The sequence below is a fragment of the Nylanderia fulva genome, unplaced genomic scaffold, assembly GCF_048542155.1.
Source record: "Nylanderia fulva isolate GAGA-0341 unplaced genomic scaffold, ASM4854215v1 Scaffold11, whole genome shotgun sequence".
Classification (NCBI taxonomy): Eukaryota; Metazoa; Arthropoda; class Insecta; order Hymenoptera; family Formicidae; genus Nylanderia; species Nylanderia fulva.
The window spans coordinates 2,874,143-2,895,813 of NW_028189302.1; the positions used below are offsets into that span (position 1 = coordinate 2,874,143).

The 21,671-nt window shown below is 30.2% G+C and overlaps 2 protein-coding genes across 2 annotated transcripts in view; one reads left to right on the forward strand and one right to left on the reverse strand.

Moving 5' to 3' along the window:
• LOC146724950 (uncharacterized) overlaps positions 1–21,671 on the reverse strand; it is a 345,089-nt gene that overhangs the window by 100,786 nt on the left and 222,632 nt on the right. The gene's annotated exons all lie outside the window — the stretch shown is intronic.
• Positions 1–21,671, forward strand: part of LOC114943065 (uncharacterized) — a 116,654-nt gene that overhangs the window by 22,749 nt on the left and 72,234 nt on the right. Inside the window, exons 2-3 of the mRNA XM_029318643.2 lie at positions 8,897–9,044; positions 16,639–16,746. Of these exons, the coding sequence (XP_029174476.1) occupies positions 8,900–9,044; positions 16,639–16,746 (253 nt within the window). The 5' untranslated portion in view covers positions 8,897–8,899. The remainder of the gene's footprint in view (positions 1–8,896; positions 9,045–16,638; positions 16,747–21,671) is intronic.

The window sequence follows — 21,671 nt, forward strand, 5'->3', positions numbered from 1 at the left end:
CGCAGGCCGGTACCGCTCTCGGGAATCCCTGAGTGAACTTTTAATAATTCACTCGCAGCCGAATGCAAGCGTAGTAGCGAAAGGAGGAGAAGGAGAAGGGAGTGAATGCTGCATCTGCTTGAAAAAAATTGGATCTTAAGCGGCATACGCGTGAGTGGAATATTCGAGCGGATTGTCCTAAGCAGTAGAGGGGCAGTAGAACAGATTTGGATGTTAGTTTTGCCACATTCTGTATACAGAAGCTTAAGATACTTATTATTCATTTTATCATATTTTTTAGATATACCTAATATAAAAATTATTTGTATGTAATCAATTTTTCTCTCTATCTTAACACATAAAATTAGACTTCTCATTTTAAAGAGAAAAATGATAAAAAATTAGACAAGTAGTATAAACATGAATTTAAAAGACAGAGGCATATTATTCATTTTATCACATTTTTTAGATATACCTAATATAAAAATTATTTGTATATAATCAATTTTTCTCTCTATCTTAACACATAAAATTAGACTTCTCATTTTAAAGAGAAAAATGATAAAAAATTAGACAAGTAGTATAAACATGAATTTAGAAGACAGAGGCTTATTATTCATTTTATCACATTTTTTAGATATACCTAATATAACAATTATTCGTATGTAATCAATTTTTCTCTCTATCTTAACACATAAAATTAGACTTCTCATTTTGAAGAGAAAAAATGATAAAAAATTAGACAAGTAGTATAAACATGAGTTTGGAAGACAGAGGCTTAAAATACTTATTATTCATTTTATCACATTTTTTAAATATACCTAATATAAAAATTATTCGTATGTAATAAATTTTTCTCTCTATCTTAATACATAAAATTAGACTTCTTATTTTGAAGAGAAAAATGATAAAAAATTAGACAAGTAGTATAAACATGATTTTAGAAGACAGAGGCTTCAGATACTTATTATTTATTTTATCACATTTTTTAAATATACCTAATATAAAAATTATTTGTATGTAATAAATTGTTCTCTCTATCTTAACACATAAAATTAGACTTCTCAATTTGAAGAGAAAAATGATAAAAAATTAGACAAGTAGTATAAACATGAATTTAGAAGACAGAGGCTTATTATTCATTTTATCACATTTTTTAGATATACCTAATATAAAAATTATTTGTATGGAATCAATTTTTCTCTCTATCTTAACACATAAAATTAGACTTCTCATTTTGAAGGGAAAAATGATAAAAAATTAGACAAGTAGTATAAACATGAATTTAGAAGACAGAGGCTTATTATTCATTTTATCACATTTTTTAGATATACCTAATATAAAAATTATTCATATGCAATCAATTTTTCTCTCTATCTTAACACATAAAATTAAACTTCTCATTTTGAAGAGAAAAATGATAAAAAATCAGACAAGTAGTATAAACATGAATTTAGAAGACAGAGGCTTATTATTCATTTTATCACATTTTTTAGATATACCTAATATAAAAATTATTCGTATGGAATCAATTTTTCTCTCTATCTTAACACATAAAATTAGACTTCTCATTTTGAAGAGAAAAATGATAAAAAATTAGACAAGTAGTATAAACATGAGTTTAGAAGACAGATGCTTAAGATACTTATTATTCATTTTATCACATTTTTTAAATATACCTAATATAAAAATTATTCGTATATGGAATCAATTTTTCTCTCTATCTTAATACATAAAATTAGACTTCTTATTTTAAAGAGAAAAATGATAAAAAATTAGACAAGTAGTATAAACATGAATTTAGAAGACAGAGGCTTATTATTCATTTTATCACATTTTTTAGATATACCTAATATAAAAATTATTCGTATGTAATCAATTTTTCTCTCTATCTTAATACATAAAATTAGACTTCTTATTTTGAAGAGAAAAATGATAAAAAATTAGACAAGTAGTATAAACATGAATTTAGAAGACAGAGGCTTATTATTCATTTTATCACATTTCTTAGATATACCTAATATAAAAATTATTTGTATGTAATCAATTTTTCTCTCTATCTTAACACATAAAATTAGACTTCTCATTTTGAAGAGAAAAATGATAAAAAATCAGACAAGTAGTATAAACATGAGTTTACAAGACAGAGGCTTAAGATACTTATTATTCATTTTATCACATTTTTTAAATATACCTAATATAAAAATTATTCGTATGTAATAAATTTTTCTCTCTATCTTAACACACAAATTTAGACTTCTCATTTTGAAGAGAAAAATGATAAAAAATTAGACAAGTAGTATAAACATGAGTTTACAAGACAGAGGCTTAAGATACTTATTATTCATTTTATCACAATTTTTAAATATACCTAATATAAAAATTATTTGTATGTAATAAATTGTTCTCTCTATCTTAACACATAAAATTAGACTTCTCAATTTGAAGAGAAAAATGATAAAAAATTAGACAAGTAGTATAAACATGAGTTTAGATATACTTCAAGATAAATTATTTGGCAACATTGATGGAACGTTAATTGTCATTAAAACGACGTACAAATTAATTCTCTGCTAAGTGATTGTATTTATATTTTGTTTATATTGAATGAAACCACTTAACATTGGCATTTTAACAAGTAAACTAAACAAATAGCATAATAAAATTATATTTTATTAGAATAAAATATCTCTTTAATTAGATAGTTTATCGGAATAACGATATCTATATTAAGTACCATAAAATTTAAAAATATACAAAAAACGTCGAAATAAATTTTTCTATATTTCTCAATTTTATCTAGAATGCTATTTTTATAAAAGTTGTCGCAAATCATCGAATTACTGAGAATAAAACTATTATTTTTGCACAAACTATATGTTCTCTCACCAAAGGAAGTCTGTTAAATTTTATCGTAGACTTCAGAAATTGGAGGTCCGAATTTGTGCTACATAATAAGTCCGATAAAAATAAAGGATAACTAATACCATTTAATAAATATGTTATCTCAGACATTGACAATGTGCATATATATTTTTATTTATAAAAGAAAAATTGAAATGATATAAAAAGTAAGAATTTATGATTTGTTGCCATTCTTACAAAATTTAGCGTTTACGAAAAGCATTCTTTTATTTTTAGTCTCTCTTATCTCGCGACACTTTTATTTCTAATTCTGTGTAATAACAATGGTAAAAGAGTTAAGAGAAACGACAATTTTCTTAAGATAAGTTTCCGGGTTTCGGATCGCCGTTGCTGCGGGATATGCGTAGAATTATCAAGCGGACTTCAGCGGTTCTTTATAAGCTTCTTAATTCGCGTCGTAAAGTTTACGATGCCAGTCGTCGCCGCGCGACGGTGGGGGAGAATTGAATTTACGTTGCCTCCCTCGCAATTAACATTGCGTCGCGAGTTCGAGATTACATCGAAAGTCGAAACGAGACTCAAGGCAATCCTCCAAGGTCGTTCGGGGATAATTAGATTTCGCCGTGTGATCTTGAGTAATGATGTACTTTTGCGTACTACAATCGCGCCACTCAAGAATCTCTTCGCGCATTTCTCTTTCTCTATTGTTTTCTAATAGTGAGTACAATAGCTACATCTAACGTAGAAATCATTGTAAAATACACATCGACATTGTTCTTGAAATTTTTCTATTATTTTTACGCATTGATTTTATACTTATCAATATTATTATAATTTTTTACAATTTTTTTAGAATAACTATACCCAGAGAATTTACCCTGAATTAATATTTACCACAATAAAAATAGTAATATCTACCACAATAAAATATAAAATATGTTCGATAAATTTTATATTTTATTGTGTACATAGTAAAATTATGTACATAGTAAAATTTATTATGTACATATTAATATTTTTCAATAGCTAATAATTTTCAATCTTCATAATGTCGTAAATTTTTTGATAAACTTTCTTATGACATTTTCTATAATAATGTCGGCATTATTGCTATTGTATTATTTATACAATACATTATATATATATATATATATATATATATGAATCAAACGCTCGGTGAATAAGTTATACTTCATTGTTTCTAATTCTAACAATGTAATCAATTATTGATCACGCAGTATTGTGTTACACTTAGCACAATATACGTGTATGTTTTGTGTAGCAAAATCAGGACGATATTACTAATTAATGTATTAAATCTATTTTCGGGAATCTATAATATACAGAGAATTCTCGACCTCTATAATTTTACGTGCCACATAATAGAAAATATTTACACGAATAGAGAATTATATCTATTATTTTATCTTTCAAAATATTACATGAGATCTCATTATGACATTTCGGTGTAAATTACAACAAATGATTTTGACTTTAGAATGGGGCCCTCTTCAAATATCAAATGAATATAGATAGAGTGCGTTAAATGCTATTAAATCAAATTGTGCAATATAAACGCACCTCTGTATATTGCATATTCAACGCACAGACAGAAGAGAGCGGGGATAGCAACATATCACATAAAATATGTATTTTAACTGGGTGTTATACGGATACGGTTGTAGTATATGTGACGACACTACATTAACCTAATCGAGTTGAAAATATTAAGCACACAAAACAAATCTCTAATAGATTATTTACGGAAGAGATTTTCATTACTGAAGATTAGGCCTATCATAATAATTGATATATAAATTTATAATATACATATTATATACAAAGTAATTATTGGATATTAATATACAATCCTCTGATTATAAATTATAAATTATAGATATGTATAAATATATACAAATTGTTAATTATTGAAAATAGAATAATTATACTTAGAAAACATCGAATTATTTGAAAAAAATGTGGTCTCTTATATACAAATATAGTTATTTTTTAAATTGAAAAACAGAATCAAAATTTTATCGATTGTGTTAAAATTCTGAAAATGCAATTCTCACCTTTTATAAAGATTTTATTTTTTATTTGATGCATTTTATTTTGTATACCTATAATTGACAACATATTTTATTCACGATTTCTTATTGTTATTATTTGAAAGTTAAAACTGTTCTATGCATTTTTCTCTGTAAATGATTTCTCACATATAATCTTCTCTCTCTCTCTCTCTCTCTCTCTTTTTCTTTCATCAACGTATCTTCTCCATTTGCACTCGCGCGATTCACTGTTAAGGTAAATATTTGCACAACTTTCATCTCGCTTCACATTCGCTCGCGTCTTGCCATGGGTAGCTCAAAGTAAACGCACGTAATTGTTTACTTGCACCTTACCCAGGAATTTAGGCTCTTCCACTCGTAAATTTTCCTAATTAGCGCTAATTATTCAAGGCGTGCGTGCGGAAAGTTGCGGGCGAGAGCGATTTCGCGTATATTATGAATATAGAATTCGCGGGATATCAACAAAAATGTAAGATTGCAAGACTATGCAAAACTATCAGTGTCATAAGTAATCACTGGGAAAAAAAATAATGTTCAAACGGTCACGCGCTGTCAAACAAATATTTGTCAAAATGAAAATATATTATGTTCCAAATTTATTTGAACATTTAAATATTTCAATTTAAAAAATTCCATGAACTAAACGCGTTTAGTCATTTTAACATTGTTTTTTTTTTCTCAGTGTTGTAAAACTCACTTTTTCACACGTGATTAATTCAGGATTTATTAGAAATATTTAATTTTTAATAATTTAATTATATATAGAGAGTTAGATTACTCGCTATTTTAGGCAAGTTTGGATTATTGGGCTTGTTATAGTAACGGTTTATTGATATATGAAATGGCGTTGCTAACCACAGAGCGCAAGACAGCATTGAATATATATGAAGAGAACTGAATACAATCGAAAACCTCAATCATTCGATTTAATTGACCTAATCTAAAATGCAAATGTGTCATCGGTTATTGGGGAATAATCCTCCTGATTTTATTTATTATTGATGAATTTGTGAAAAAGAATCGGAATGATGACTTAGATTATACATACATATATATTGAATTTTGTAACGTTGGTAAAATACGATGTGATTTTAATGAATAATTTTTTTGTTGCTCATCTCTAATCGTCGGATTTCGAAAACATAGTCAGTTTTAATACTGCAATCTTATGTCTGCAGAATATAGTATCTTTAGATATGTAAAGAGCGGAAGAAGTTGAAACCACTTGGAAATCCGTAAGAGAGAAAATTATCGAGACGTCCAAACTTTGACGGCCCGTAGGATATTATGCGACAGTTTCTGCAGCTTTTGTTTCGTTTCTTACATAAATTATGAATAATCCCCTTAATTCTTCCTTTCCAAAACTTATGACGAGGAAGGCGCGTGATTTTAATATATTAATGATAGCTTAGCCTTAGCCTATGATAATAACAATTCGAGTGAATTTAAACATCCAATAAAGATATAAAAAATAAATACACATATAAATCCAACTAATAGGATAAAAATATCCCCTAAATATAATAATAAATTTATATTCTATTATATAAAACTAATAGAATTATATTCTTTTAAATAAAACTAATAGAATAAAAATATCCCCTAAATAATAATAAATTTATATTCTATTTATATTTAATTCTATTTATTCTTATTTCTACTTATATTTCTATTATATTATGCGTAAAATATAAATATGGAGTATTATATGTGGATATACTATGAATAATGCACGAGTAATTTAGATTCCCTATAAAATGGCTTTAATAGTTAACTCAACAAAACATGTAGCATAATAAATATTTATATTTATTTGCTTATTTGTAAAATAAAATTCTATAAAGAAAAAATAAATGATTGAAAAATATAGGAAAGAGTGTAAACGCGAAAACGTAATATATATACCTACTATATTATTCAGTTTTGAGATCATTTGTGTAAGAAATACGTAAGAACAATTAACGTTTCGAATAGTGGGCATACCTTAAGGTTGGCTCACGCCATAAATAACGGCCGACGTGCTAGCTAAATTCTAGTCCGACCCAACTAGAACGTAATTAGAAATCCGCCACGAGAATCATTGCCAAGTACCGAGCTGATTGGAATTTTATAGCACGCTACAAATTTAAATAACCTCAATTTCTTTGATAACGAAACAATCAATATTTATGCAAGACACTGCTCATTTTTTCATCCTGTAGTAATTATACAGTCTAACAATTTAACAAGATTTAATTTGAGAATAAAATCGATAAATATGCTTTTTACCTATTTATAATTCGAGAGGGATGTTTTTGCAAACTTTTTACTTATATATATATATATATATATATATATATATATGACATTATTTTTTGACATTAAAATTGTCACCGTCAAATTCGTTAGCGAAGTTTGGCCAGATGTTTTAGGAATATCCTTCACGGATTGTATTATATTACTTTCGTATCATAAAATCGGAGACGAAACAACGATTCTTCGTCGATTAAATCCATCGACGCGCCGATTACTAATTTTGACGTGTAAGCCAATATTTACCCCAACCCTTAGGCCATCTCGTATAACTGTCGATATTTATCGAGAACAACTCTTTAATACCGGCACCGTACTGGTGTCAATCGTTGTTCCGATATACCCGTGAAATCGATAATTGTTCTTCGTTTATCGGTGATGCGAGCTTTTTGATGATCTCCCGATAAACTTTTTTCTCGCAAGCAATCAAAGTTACAATTGGATTTGTGTGACGAGCGACGCTGCGACAAAATATGCGTGATGTGAAAATAATGTGAATTATTAAAGAACTAAGTTAAGAATGGTTGAATATGAAAGAATTGTTAAATAAGATTGATTGAGAGGCCATGCCACAAATCGTGACAGGTCTGATCGAATTTTCAATTATTATTATTATTATTATTATTAATCAATATTAATGATATTTAATCTTATAAGCGACGCGCTAAATAACGCGCAATGCTTTTACTTTTCTCATTCAGTTTCGCATAAATCGAATTTTAACGTGGTAATTCTAAAGTACTGTGCGATAAAATAATATGTGATACACATACATAAACATATGCACTCGCATGCGTGCGCGTATTATGAATTTAATAAATTAAATTTACGTGGATATATTTATATATATAATATAAAATCCGTGAAGTTATATATTGTATATCATACAATTAGTATTTTGATTTAAAAGATTGTGTAAATTTTTTGATGCGGATAAATTTGTTTTAACGATATACGTTTTGATATGTCTAACTAAAAAAATAAAAAATAAATAAATAATAACAAATAGATAGTAATGATGATGATGATAATCAAATACAAATGATACATGCGAGTATGTAGATAGCTTTCTAGTGTCAAAGGGACATTCGCAATCGCTAATTGGCGCGTCGTGGATTAATTAATGCCTCGCAATCCCATTGTGCAACAGTTCGTTTTCTACTTTCGTGAAATAACGCATAAAACTAACGAGATCGTTAGCGACAACCGACATTTTCGCGGAATTAATCGATCCTGCGCCGATTAATTGAATTAATCCGTCATTTCCCTTTCCATATTCTACATTTAATTTAATTTTTTCGAAATTAATATATATATATATATATATATATATAAATTAATAACAAATTTAATGTTATTGAAGAATAAGAGAAATTTTACTCTGTATTACGTTTTAAATTAAAAATTTAATTCTTTTTTAGACATTTGCAAGATTAACTTTTTATCGGAAATAATACTTTTTCTATTCAAATAGTTTCTAGAAGTTATATCTATTTTAACTTCTTAAAGCAAACTTTCTTTAAGCATACGGTTCCACTGAATTAAAAATAAAGGTTTTTTAAGGTAACTTTTTCACGGATTTAAGAAAAATCCATTTTCACATTTCTTTTTTTACATTTTTTATTATTATCATTATTTAAAATATCAAAAGAGAACTGCTATTTGAAAATTTTTTTCTTTAATTTCAGGCGATGAAGATGAGCAAAGTGGGCAACCAAACCAATTCACAGGACCCACAGGCAGTGAATTCACGCGTTTTCGTCGGAAATCTGAATACATTTCAGTGCAGCAAGACCGATGTAGAACGAATGTTCCAACGCTATGGCCGTCTGGCTGGTGAGTTCGTTATAAAAATTGTAATTTGCAAAAATTTTTTTAATCTGCTGAAAGAAAGATCGTTAAAAATTAAACTGCCAAAAGCTTTGTATTCCTAAAAATCTTTTTTAAAAATATGTTTCGAGTTAGATATACTGAAAAATAGAATTTTAAAAAGTAGATTGCACAAAAAGTGCAACGAAAAAGTGTGAATAGTTAAAAAACTTTTGTTGAAAATAACTCTTATAAAATATGTTTAATATATGACACACTACTGAAAATAGAAAACTTGAAAATTTTGCTTCATAGAAATTGAATTGAAGACAATTAAAAAAGTAAAATCTACATATGCGCGATCTATGTGTTACTTTAAAAAAAAAATTGCCATAGAGAATCGTATTATATTCATATATTTCTGGAATTAGTATTAATAGTAAAAATACATATTTTTATTTTTCGAATTAAATATATCTCAAAATGAATAGCAAATCTGAATCGAGATAGGCAGGTTTCCTGATTTTATTTATCTTCTATTCGCATCTAAACTCATTTTAACACAAATAATCTCGTGGAAACATTTCGTGGTCAGGCAATTTCACCGAGCAGCAATTTTTTTCGTTCCTTTCGCACACGAACGTCAATTCTACAAACTATGAAATCGATTTCTCTGCAAAATACAGCAATATTAATAAAAATAAGATAGCGATCTAAGAAAGAGATGAAAAGTGATTGTTGAAAGAGAATCGTTTGATCATTTCCGAATTTGTTCTCCATTCTTTCTGAGATTCCCGATAAATCGAATCGTGTGAGAAATCGGCGGCCTGATAACATTCGATAATTCGCGATCGAATAACTTATTATCCGGCACGGAAAAATTGCATCGGGAAGAATGGCGGAAGGGGTAGCGGGACTTCTGGAAAATGGGATCCCGGTAACGCAATTTGTGCCACGGCGACTTGACCTTCGATAGCTAGAATTGGATATCCGTCGGTCTCCAGTTTCAGGAGGAGCAGCACGATGAGTGCCGCTGCCTTCTCTTCCTTTGTAAGCCGTAACCTCGTTTACTCCGCAATCGCAGGATTTGTTATCCCGGAAATCATTTTTCCCGCGCGGGAGCTTTCCTCTATTCGGAAAATGAAATTACAATTGTGATCTAGAATGATAGATAGTTGGACGATGATAAGTCGAGAATGATTATGTGACCGAGGTCACATATGATAGATCGGCGAGCGAAATAATAAGAAATCGCTTTATTGAATTTATTGTGAATCATTTATATATAATTCGACATACAGAGTTTGCTCCACAACTCACACGCTGTTAATTTTAATGATAGATTCTTGGGATTTTATTTTTTTAATCAATACATTTTTCTATACAGTTCCTTCTTTCTCTCTTCAAACATTATATTATATTTTTAAATACAAATATTGTTAATTATAAAATATAATTTCGAGTTTTTTTTTTTTTTTTACTCACTAATATATATTACGTATATTGTTCTAAATAACAAAGAAAAAAAATAAATAAAAAAAATGAATAAACATGCAATAAAAAATAAATGTAATAAACGATACGACGAGATAAAATGATACAGTAAGGATGAAGAATGCTGCGAAATTAGCCTCGCGTCGATGCAGGTGATATTGGCGTTCCAACGTCGAGCGTCGCCGGGTTTCATCGGAAAGTTACTCCGCCGCTTCGTCCGGCAAAATCGCAATTTCAAATGTCGGATGTCGAAATTACAAGGAGCTGCTAGCTGCCGATAAACAGCTTACTTTCTCAATAAAGGACGAAGACAATAAGGGCAACTTCGTCCTTGTAGGAATTAAGGCGTTCGCTGGATTAGAGGGACGCCGATACGAAGGATAAGCCGCGTCCTGTACGAAGGCGATGCCGCGTGCAACTCGCGATAGCAGATAAATTACAAATTCTACGAATCGAATATCTCTTTTACAAACAAAGTTTAACGCGAAAATGTATACGATCGCCGGCTTTTGAAAATTACTTCTATTTGAGATCCGGTTTAGAGGGCGGAATTCTCGGCAAAGATCGCTCCAATTTTCTTAATTTCTTTGCACAAGATTTATACATATCTTCAAAAATGAAATCGAAAGAGATGGGTATACATTGCCATCAAATTTTCTTTTCTTATATTTTGATTATTAAAATATTCATGGTTTATATAATAATCGTTATAGTCGAGTAAACGAGAGAGAGACAGAGAAATAATTAAGAATAGGAAATTTTTTTAATTTATTTGATTAAAAATTTTAAACATCTGTTTTTTTACTTAATTTTATTAGATTTTATTTTCACAAATTTAGAACTTACGATTTAATATTATAGAGATTTTATTTGAAACAAAAATTTCTTAATTTCTTTGCACAAGATTTATACATATCTTCAAAAATGAAATCGAAAGAGATGGGTATACATTGCCATCAAATTTTCTTTTCTTATATTTTGATTATTAAAATATTCATGGTTTATATAATAATCGTTATAATAGAAGATGTGAATACTAACGACGGATGATTTTAAGAAATGAGAATTATTTGTAATTGACTTATAAGATTAAAGATAAAAGGATTTTATAATTTTGATTAAAAAGAGTAAACGAGAGAGAGACAGAGAAATAATTAAAAATAGGAAATTTTTTAAATTTTATTTGATTAAGAATTTTAAACATCTGTTTTTTCACTTAATTTTATTAGATTTTATTTTCACAAATTTAGAACTTACGATTTAATATTATAGAGATTTTATTTGAAACAAAAATATATACTGTGAAAAAATCAACCAATGAATCTTTTGTTAAGGGAACTCGATTTTCAGTTATCCAAAAGAATCTAAACGAAGGGGATGGCGGCATTTTTGGCACATCGTATATAACAGATGTGTATTGGAAGAAATCGTCGCTAGAATGATTTAAATCTGTACTGTCGAATGCCCAGATAACAACACTAGAGAGTCTCTCTGTCGACAAGTTTTCCAATATAAAGTCGATATTTGTTCTATATAAATGCCAAAACATTGGAAAAATTCACTGTAACAGGCCCTCAACACAGTACTGCTGTTATCGAGGCACTCGGTCGTCACTTTGGAGAGTGACGACCTTTACAAAAACGTAGTTACGAAAAATACAAAATAATTGTTACAAAGAGCGAACTTGTTTATTTTCGTGAAGATCTTTCTATCAAATCAAACTTTGATTTCCATTTTTCCATTTCAATATGCTTTGCCTTTTTTCACAATTGAATTTATTCGGTTATTTGGAACTAAAAGTGAGAAAAGAAATAAATCATGTCCACAACTTTTTATTACAAAACTGCTCACAGTTTTTACTTTAAAAGTTGTTAACAGTAGTTTTTATTCAAACTTTTTACGTTTAATTCGGTTTAAATATTATGTTTTATTTAGATCGTTCAGAATTAAATAAATATGCAAGTAAGGACTTATCTCGAGTGATCTTGATCACGGTCATAATTCTGACTCTGAGTAAAAAGTTTTAGACATCACTTATTATTTATTAAAAAGTTATTAACAAATAAAAGTTTATGCAAATGGGGTTGTAACTTTGTGCATATATTACGTTAGAGATTTACTTGGTTTTCGCATGTGTTAAATGTCTATTTTGTAGAAAAAGTAATGTGAGGTGGACCTCGTTTTGCATGGAAAGTAACAAACCCATGAGGAAGCGTATAATTATAGACCTCGTCGTACTGAAAGCACCAAGTGATGTGGGTAGAAAGTGTCTAGTTTCTCGTGGAAAGTTGCAAACCCATGATTCTCTTGCTGCATTTAATTTAAAAAAATTTTTGAATATTCTGTATGTAAAAAAGTCGATACTTTTTCTAAGTGTGTACGGAATCTACATAGTATGGATAGCAAAATCCATATTAACCAAGTTTAATAATTCATTTTTCATTGTTAGTAGTCAACGTTCGATTTGAATCTTTATTTATTAATCATTTTTTAATAAACAAGCGACGCTAAAATCTTTTAAAAATTACTCATTGTCAGAGTCGTAACTTTGATAAAAACAGGATCATTTGAGGAAAATCCTCTATATATGTACTTACTTAGAGTCGAGTTCTTCTCAAAGAGAAACACTTTATTAAACGTACATTACGTTTTCCAGAATTTTATTTTTTCTTATTAATCACACATATATGCATATATATATTCAAACTTAAAATTTTTAATTGTAGTGTACGAATAACTAAAGAAGATATCATCCATTTATATCCACACATAAAGTTTTTGCTGTCTCTTATTTCTTCTTTTCTTTTAAGTTTTACAATTTTAAAACTAAAAAAAAATTATTTCTCTCTCCATTCTTTTACTATATATTTAAAGCACTGAAAATAACATATTGAATTTGCAAAATAACAATAATGATTCTCATTTATTTGGACTTATGATATCTATATCTTGTATAGGAACAAAATAAAATAAAACGCAGTATCGTCCTTTATTCTCAAGAACGTTCTGTTCTTGGAATTCTTTTAGTAGAATGTTCTATAATGGGGTTCTGTAACTTTATATCAGATCTTATAACATCCTCAAGATCTCATCGCGAATGTTGGTTTTGTATCGATTCTGTTTGCAGTTGAACATTTTCGAAACTCTGCGCAAGCATCTCTACAAAATCTTGCCACTCTGATTATATTACCATTAGCGGTTAAAACTAATAAAAAGATCGATATTTCAAGATAGTTCTTATGTTTGTAATACTAAAATTAAATAAACATTTTTGTCGAGGAAATCAATTTTTCTTCCTGAAACATTTTTATTTTTATTCAACCAAACCTGAGTAAAATTTATGAATCTCACTCTCAATTTATGAATAGGTAATACATATATGTAAAAATAACAAAGTGTAGTTTATACGTAAGGATTATAAAAAATTTAAAACTTAATTAATTTTGTGTGTTACATATAGATTATAAAATAAAAAAAACTTAACATAAATTATTATTTGGTATAGAAAAAAAAAAGTAAGAAAAGAGGATATATATGTGGCCATATGGCAAAAAATTCAAATGAATGTAACATTTACAATCCCGAAAATAAAATAATGACAACCGAAGGGCATCATATCAACCATCCTGTACTCGCACATACACTTGCACTTACGGTCGCGCATTTCGCTATCGCGGTTTTTATGGCCAGAATAAATTTCGCCGCGGAACGATCTCTTGAGCGTCGATATCGAACTCGTGCACCCGCCGTGCACAAATGCACACATAACACCTCCGTCGTCCTCTTACGTATGACATGCGCGCAGACAGCGATTTAAATTCTGGAATAAACGTTACGACGATGACGAGTTACGTTACGAGAATCGAAGATCGATACGATCGACACGACGATCTCCTTTCGACCGATACGCCGCTCGAAAAATATGAGGGGTGGGCTTAAGCTTTGAGATATGAGGATGATATAGTGCTTTATCGGAGAGTCGAGTTCCGAAGCGCTAAATGTTTCGAGAGACATCGACAGGATCGCTATGTAATACATGATAAATTTACTCCCGCCCAAAAACGAAGAATAGATAGATAGGTTCGAGGATTAAGATCAATAGAAAAGAATTAAAGGAAGTTGTGTGTTGTGTGAGCCGCTCGAACGAAAGTAGTCATGCTTTTTTGCAAACGGTTAAAAGTTGATAAAATGGAAAAGCATCATCTTACTAAAGTTGTATACCAATCAATATTTTTCAGAGTAATATATTAAATTCTTTGACGATTTATACAACAAAATTCGAGACAAAGAATTTCAAGAATATTTTGTGGAATTATACATTTTTACGAAATTTTGAAATAAAGAATTGTGCAAAATTATAAGAGATAAAAATTGAAAAATACTCTTTTATAGCAAGTAAATTGAATTACATTTGGAATAATTATTCGAATATTGCAAATGCATTTAAAATCTGTATATTTTTTCATATCGTAGTCTTTATATCTTTATATGTTTCCTCGCGTGGAAATGAAAAATGTCGATAAGTGTCACTAAATGTTAGTTGGCCATTTATGCTAAATTTATGCTAATAATATATTGAATATGAAGTAACTGACAATGAGAATCTAATTATTTTACGTATATCCAAGAAATCGTATATTGATATTTTAAATTAAAATTATATTAGATTAGAACAATGTATTTTCCTGAAAAATTTGAAGAATATAAATTAAAAAAACTAATTTTTTAAATAATTAACAATTGCTGTCATGTTTAGAGTAATTAATAAATATTCGAAACATTGTGTTGTTTTATTCCTCTAATATTATCACGATGTTATAAAAAAGAAAGAGAAACATAGACATTGTAAATACAAGGGTTGTCTAATTCGTCATCGTTAGTTAGTGTTTTCCAAAGTCTTTCTCCGTATTATAAATCGAGCTTCGATTATTGAAAAAATATTTCGATTCAACAAATTTTTGGTGTCTATTGAAGAATGAGCTGATAACAATAGCACCGATGAAAACTATGAACATCCCTTGCGCCAAAAGCTTCGCAGCAAAGCTGATTCGCATGGACAGTATTTGCATTCCAGAGCATAACACGCATACACATCTGTGTGAGAGTGCGCGTATGCATGTAGGTTAGATTTACATATTTGTTTCGGCATAATGAATTCCATGCATGGTCAGCTGCTAACCACGCAAAAGTTATTACGGATACACAGATTACAGGTCGCGTCCATGCGACTTGCCGCGCGGACAAAATCGACCGGCAACAACGCACTCTTGTTTTTATTAATTTGGTTTGCAAAAATGTTTAATATTCCTCGGAGTTGTATTTAATCATTTGGAAATTTCGTTATTTAATTTAGAGATTTTTTGCTTTTGGTTGAAGTTTGTCCAATTAAATTTTGTTTTATTTATTTATGCAAAAAGTTTTCTCGCTAAAAAGAGTTACTTGTAAGAAGTTTGTGCAATACACTCTTCGCTAATTATTATGTATATTTATTTATGTGTATTTTAAATATTTTTAGAATCACGATTCTCTCTCTTTCTCTCATTTAATATTTTATAAATTTTAATTATTTATTTTTCGTCTTTTTTATAAAGCGTATAGAATGGTTTATTTGAAAGGACTCATTTGATTGTTTCCATTACTGAAAGTTTTACAGAGAACGCTTTTTTTCAATAAAATTTATATATTCTGCTATAAAAGCCATAGATGAACTTTATACTTTTTAAAATTATTTTAAAATAAAAATATAAATTTTTAATCATACATTTTGTATGTGCAGATACATACATATATATATATATATATATATATATATATATATATATATAATTATATTATGTTTTTTCCTGAGTTTTTACAATTTAAATAAATGATTGTATTGAGTATTATAACAAACAAGTATATTAAATTTTAAAAGTTTGGTTAATAGATAAAAATGATGTATATAATGAATATATAATAGATAATGAATAGGTAATGGAAAATAATGGAAAGTTTATATATATATATTAAAAATAATACGTACTTATTGTAAAGAGTTAAGCACTGATAGAATGTTTTTTGCGCGAATTTATTTATTTTCCGAATGTTACGAAGTTTTAATTGATCTTTTGCATTTTTTTCTTTGCAGGTATTTCCATGCACAAGGGTTACGCATTCGTGCAGTTTACAAATCCGTTTGATGCACGCAGTGCGTGCCTCGGCGAAGATGGTCGCACCGTCCTCAGCCAGATTCTCGGTGAGTAACTTTCTACTCTTTCATCATATTATTTAAAGAGTTATTTTGAGAGACTCGCAAAAAAGGTTGCACGTACCACAATCCTGAAAATGCGTTGTTAAAAGAGGTTTTCAGAGGCTTTAACTTGCAACAAAAAAGTACACATAAGTATGATTTTATTTTATAATTTTATCATTTGTCGTTTTCTATGACATTTATAGAAGATCGGACATGTAAGTGAAAAATATTTTACAAGTGTTTTTATACGAAAAATATTGATTATTCGTTGAAAAAATTTGAAGCGACAGGATTGTGGCGACAGGCATCACTTTTTTCATCGACACATTGACATATATCGACACTTTGTAAAGCGATAATGAAACACAAGGAATGAAAAAGCGGTTTGCATTAATATGCAACGAAGCGTAACATGCCGGCAATATGAAGGATCACTTTGACGTGATCACTTATTCAACACTTGTGGGGGAAAGTGTATCACTTTTAGCATTTGCGAAACGACATCGAGCATCTTATATAAGACATATTTATGACTTGTGTGAAAATATAAAAAGCGCGCTATAGGTCCGTAATAGATATTGAAAATGTAATATTGAAGAGAGAGCCAGCTAACGTAAACTTTTTCAGATAACATTGTATCGGTTTTTTTTTATCGAAATTATCTTCCTTTATTTGAGAGAGGAGAGTGAAAGAAAAATGTTACATTATTGCATATTATGCATATACTGCATTGTTATACCGAAATCATTTTATAATACCATTAGTCCAGATTTTTCATCGATCTTTTATTTATTTCACGTATACGATAAAATTTGAAAAACTTTATTTTAATTTGGTTAATGAAGCTTAAAAAAGGCTATTCATTCTTTATAAAACCCAAAATTAGGAAAACTACTTATTATGATTTTGCAAATCTTCGATATCTATTAAAAGCAAGTTGTGGAACGAGTCGTATTGTAAGATTGCTTTATCGAACGCAAAGAAATTTGCTTAAAACGAAAAGTCACTCATGCAAACGCGTAAATTATGAGAATCACGTGTATTTCCCTGGCATCTGGCATTCTAATCCAACATAGCTGACGTGGGTAAATGCCGGTCCTTAAGATATTAAATTAGAAACACCGCATTCGCATTAGAACCCGCGCGCAGAAATTGCGGAAACCCGACTATAGACGACCATGGGAATAGATCCCGTCGTTTGGTTATGACGGCATACGGCATAAACCATTTTACAAAGGCAGGACTGAATATCGCACGCGTGAAATAAACAAACAACGACGATGGGATTAAAATCTGGGTACAATCTCGGATTCAATGGTACACACGATTACTAGAAAGCATCGTATTTCCCTAAATAAAGCAAATCATCACTGTATTCCCTTTGTTTAAACGTGGATAAAGCTATATAAATAGTGCCAATTCTAGCCCTAATAATTTATACACATATATAGATGAAGATCGAAATTTCTTATTTGTATTTTTTGTTTAAAATTAGTAAAAAAAATAAGAACGATATATTTAATTCGACCCAAACTAGCCAAGAAAATTTTTATTTTTTTCAGTTTTTTGACGATTTATCATAACGATAAGATGCGGTTACTTTCTTTCAAAAGTTATTTCAAATGTTTTTAAAAAAGTCCGATAATCATATTGTTTTAATAATCATGACAACAGTGTCAACTAACTGCGCTTTTATCAAGGAATTTTTCACTTGAAAAGGACCAAAAACAGATGGTCGAAGCGTTGTGGAAATAAAATAAAAATTTTCTTGACTAGTTTGGATCGAATTAAATATATCGTTCCTATTTTAAATACCACTAGCGACGTTTTAAGTATTCGATTTGATTTTAGTAAAAAAAAGTCTAAAAAAATGAGAAAAAAGGCAGAATTTTCTTTATAATATTTTACGATTAATTAAACACTAAGTACGTGTGTTTGTTATACCAAAAGGTCTGTAAAAAGAGTTACGATCCTCGTAGAAGTTTGAAACACCCATGCCATTTATTTGTCATATATGAGAAGCGTTCATGAGATTGTTGAACACGCCCGTGGGACACGTGAAATTGTTGAGGCGTATCCTATACGTTCCCCCGTAATCCATGTCCTTCATGTCCTACATGTTCCACGTATGCTATCTCTCGAGTATCGATGCGCGTATCAGGATCGAATTTTTCCGGACACTCTTCCTGTCTCTCGATACAACCTTTTTCGGCGTTCTTCACAAGCTACGTTCTTCTATCCGAGTATTTCTCGCATTACGTTGGCAAATATATGGAGAACCACTCCTTATCCTTCTACCTTCAGCTTATTTTTAATTTAGCGCAAACAGAAGTCTGTTATTTTTATTCATATAACAATGTGGAGATATAAAATAGAAGAAAATTACGTTGTATCTCTCGCAATGGTATATTGCGCTATGAATGGCTGGGAAACGCGGCTTATTCACTCACCGCGTCGCCGCTAAATGGCGGCGTGGGAAATCGGCCGCTTTCCGCACAGAAAACACGCACACAAAGTGCCACTTTGCCTGCACGTGTAATACAAAGAATATTTTTAGCTTGAAAAATTTCGTGACAAAATATAATGAAATTGACGTTTAAAGGTCTGATAAGTGTGGAAGGTTGAAAATAAAAATTCGAAAGTCACATTTTCTTCGTGCGTATCTCAAAGCCATCCGTACTTTTATCCAAATATTTCTCACCGTTCCCTGCATTATAGCACCGCGCAAAGCTGTCCACCCTCCTATTTCTAACCCGCTTCCCCACCCCTGTGGCAAGTCGCACTTGTAAATGCACGTCAACGTTCGCGCGCGCGCGCAAGTCCGCGTGTGTACGTGCTTGTCCGCCCCGAAGGTAGGCGAAGCATCGGGCGAACTGCCGGAAACACAGTTCTTGCATTAGCCGAAGAAAGATTTCTGGGGTAATCGTGGCGGAGAAACTGCCATCCCTCGAGAGAGGACGGGTAGAAGAGAGACAGAGAGAGAAACGAAGAAAGAAAGGACGCGCACGCGCACTTGTCGTTCTTATTGCTTCAGGAACCGAAGGGTTCACGAGGTGGCAGAGGGTGGTTAGCGAACGGCTAATTCCATCGGGTGTGCGAACGAACGGAGTAAAAGAGTTCCCACGCGATAAGCTTTAACCCTTTGACGGTGCTTGTATCTCCCGAAAAGCGAATCGATCTTTTCTATCGGGTGGCGCGAAAAAGAAGAAAACGGTATACCCTCAAGTGTACTGGAAAAAACAGTCCTCCCCGTCTTTTAGACCCTCGAGAGAGTTCAAGCGATCCCCTAAATTTCGAGTAATTTACTACTCTATTTAGTTTTGAGACGACAAACAATGCGAAGAAAATTCAAGCATTTTTGATTGTTAGAAATTCCGAAACAATCAACTCGGTTTTGCATGTTGTTTTGTAACCTGAATTTTCTATCAAATTTCTCTTTCAAACATTTTTCGCGCTTTGTATTGTTCAAAACACGTGTAGAATTTAATATTTTTTGCAAATGCATATATATTTAGAAATTTACAGAATTCGCAACGAAATATAAACGCACCCATTTTTTAAGATTCTAGGAAAAAAGTCAGATTAATATTAATTGTGATATTCACTTCGCGAACGTCATCAACGTTTAACGTCGACTATCCGGAAGACGAGGGTCACATGACGAGAGTAATGCACGGCATATGCAAATACCGGGTGGACGATGATTTATTATACTAATCTCGTTACGAATTAATGTGCTGATTTATGATGGCGCGGTCCTTTTTCACTCTTCGCAAGGTGTCCCGACGCCGCATGAAAATGCGGCATAAGTCATCCCCGTTGCACGGATTTTTTCAAAGCCAACCGCCCCTTGCCCCACCCTCAAAATATCCGTAAATCTAACACATTCGTATATTAAAAGCTCCAGGAATTCCTATTTTTGGCATTTTTTTGGTGCAGCATCAATAGCTCTTAAGCTTATAATAGGCTAAAAATTAAATACCATGATAAATTGCGTTTATTAAATTTATTTTTAAAGTTTGTGAGAGATATACTTCATTTCGAAATTAATCGAGCGTTCGAAATAAATCAGACAAAATCTTATAATTCTCATTAAAAATTGACTCCATATTTCTCATGACAATTGTGATCGTATAATCTGCTTAAAAACATATACATACACGGTAGATTTAATAAATTTTAAACTTATATTAACTAATATCTCTTGCACAACAGAATTTTATTATAAATGCGTAACGTATAGCGCCGATTTACCGGAGTGCGAAAATATATAAAGATAAATATAGAGTACAATTTCTAGTGAATATTTTTAGTAAAAAACTTTTTGATACGTTTGTACATTGCGCGATAGATTCGCGAATCGTACATATAAATTGATATTCTTTTATTTATTTATTTTTTATTTTTTTTTTTCACACACTTTCTTTAGATATTGCAGTTTGCTCTGTGTGTCAGAATTTTATTATAATTCTATACGATGTAGAATGATTTTTCAAGAAAATACGAACGGCAGAGATATAAAAGTAGAATAAGGATGGGTGATGTCAGACAAGGCCGGCAATGCCGGACGTTGTAATTTTCGCTCTACTGGTGCTGAAATCTGAAAAATATAAAAGCTGTAAATCTGACAAACTATCTTCTTGATTTGAAAGAAAAATTACAATTTTTAATTTTATTTACTTAAAAGTAAGACGAATCTTTTTAGTAATAAATTATGTAAACATTTTTAGTAATAAATTTTGTATAATTTTACAAATTAATTTAATTAAATTCATCGGATTAATTATTAAATTAATTAAATTAATCAAACTGGCGTTACGGTAATCCAATAATGTTTAAATGGATGTTATGTGAGAATGCCATTATGTGTTTTCGTATAACCAATATTGAATATGATGATAATGTGGATTTGAACAGCGACAGAAGCT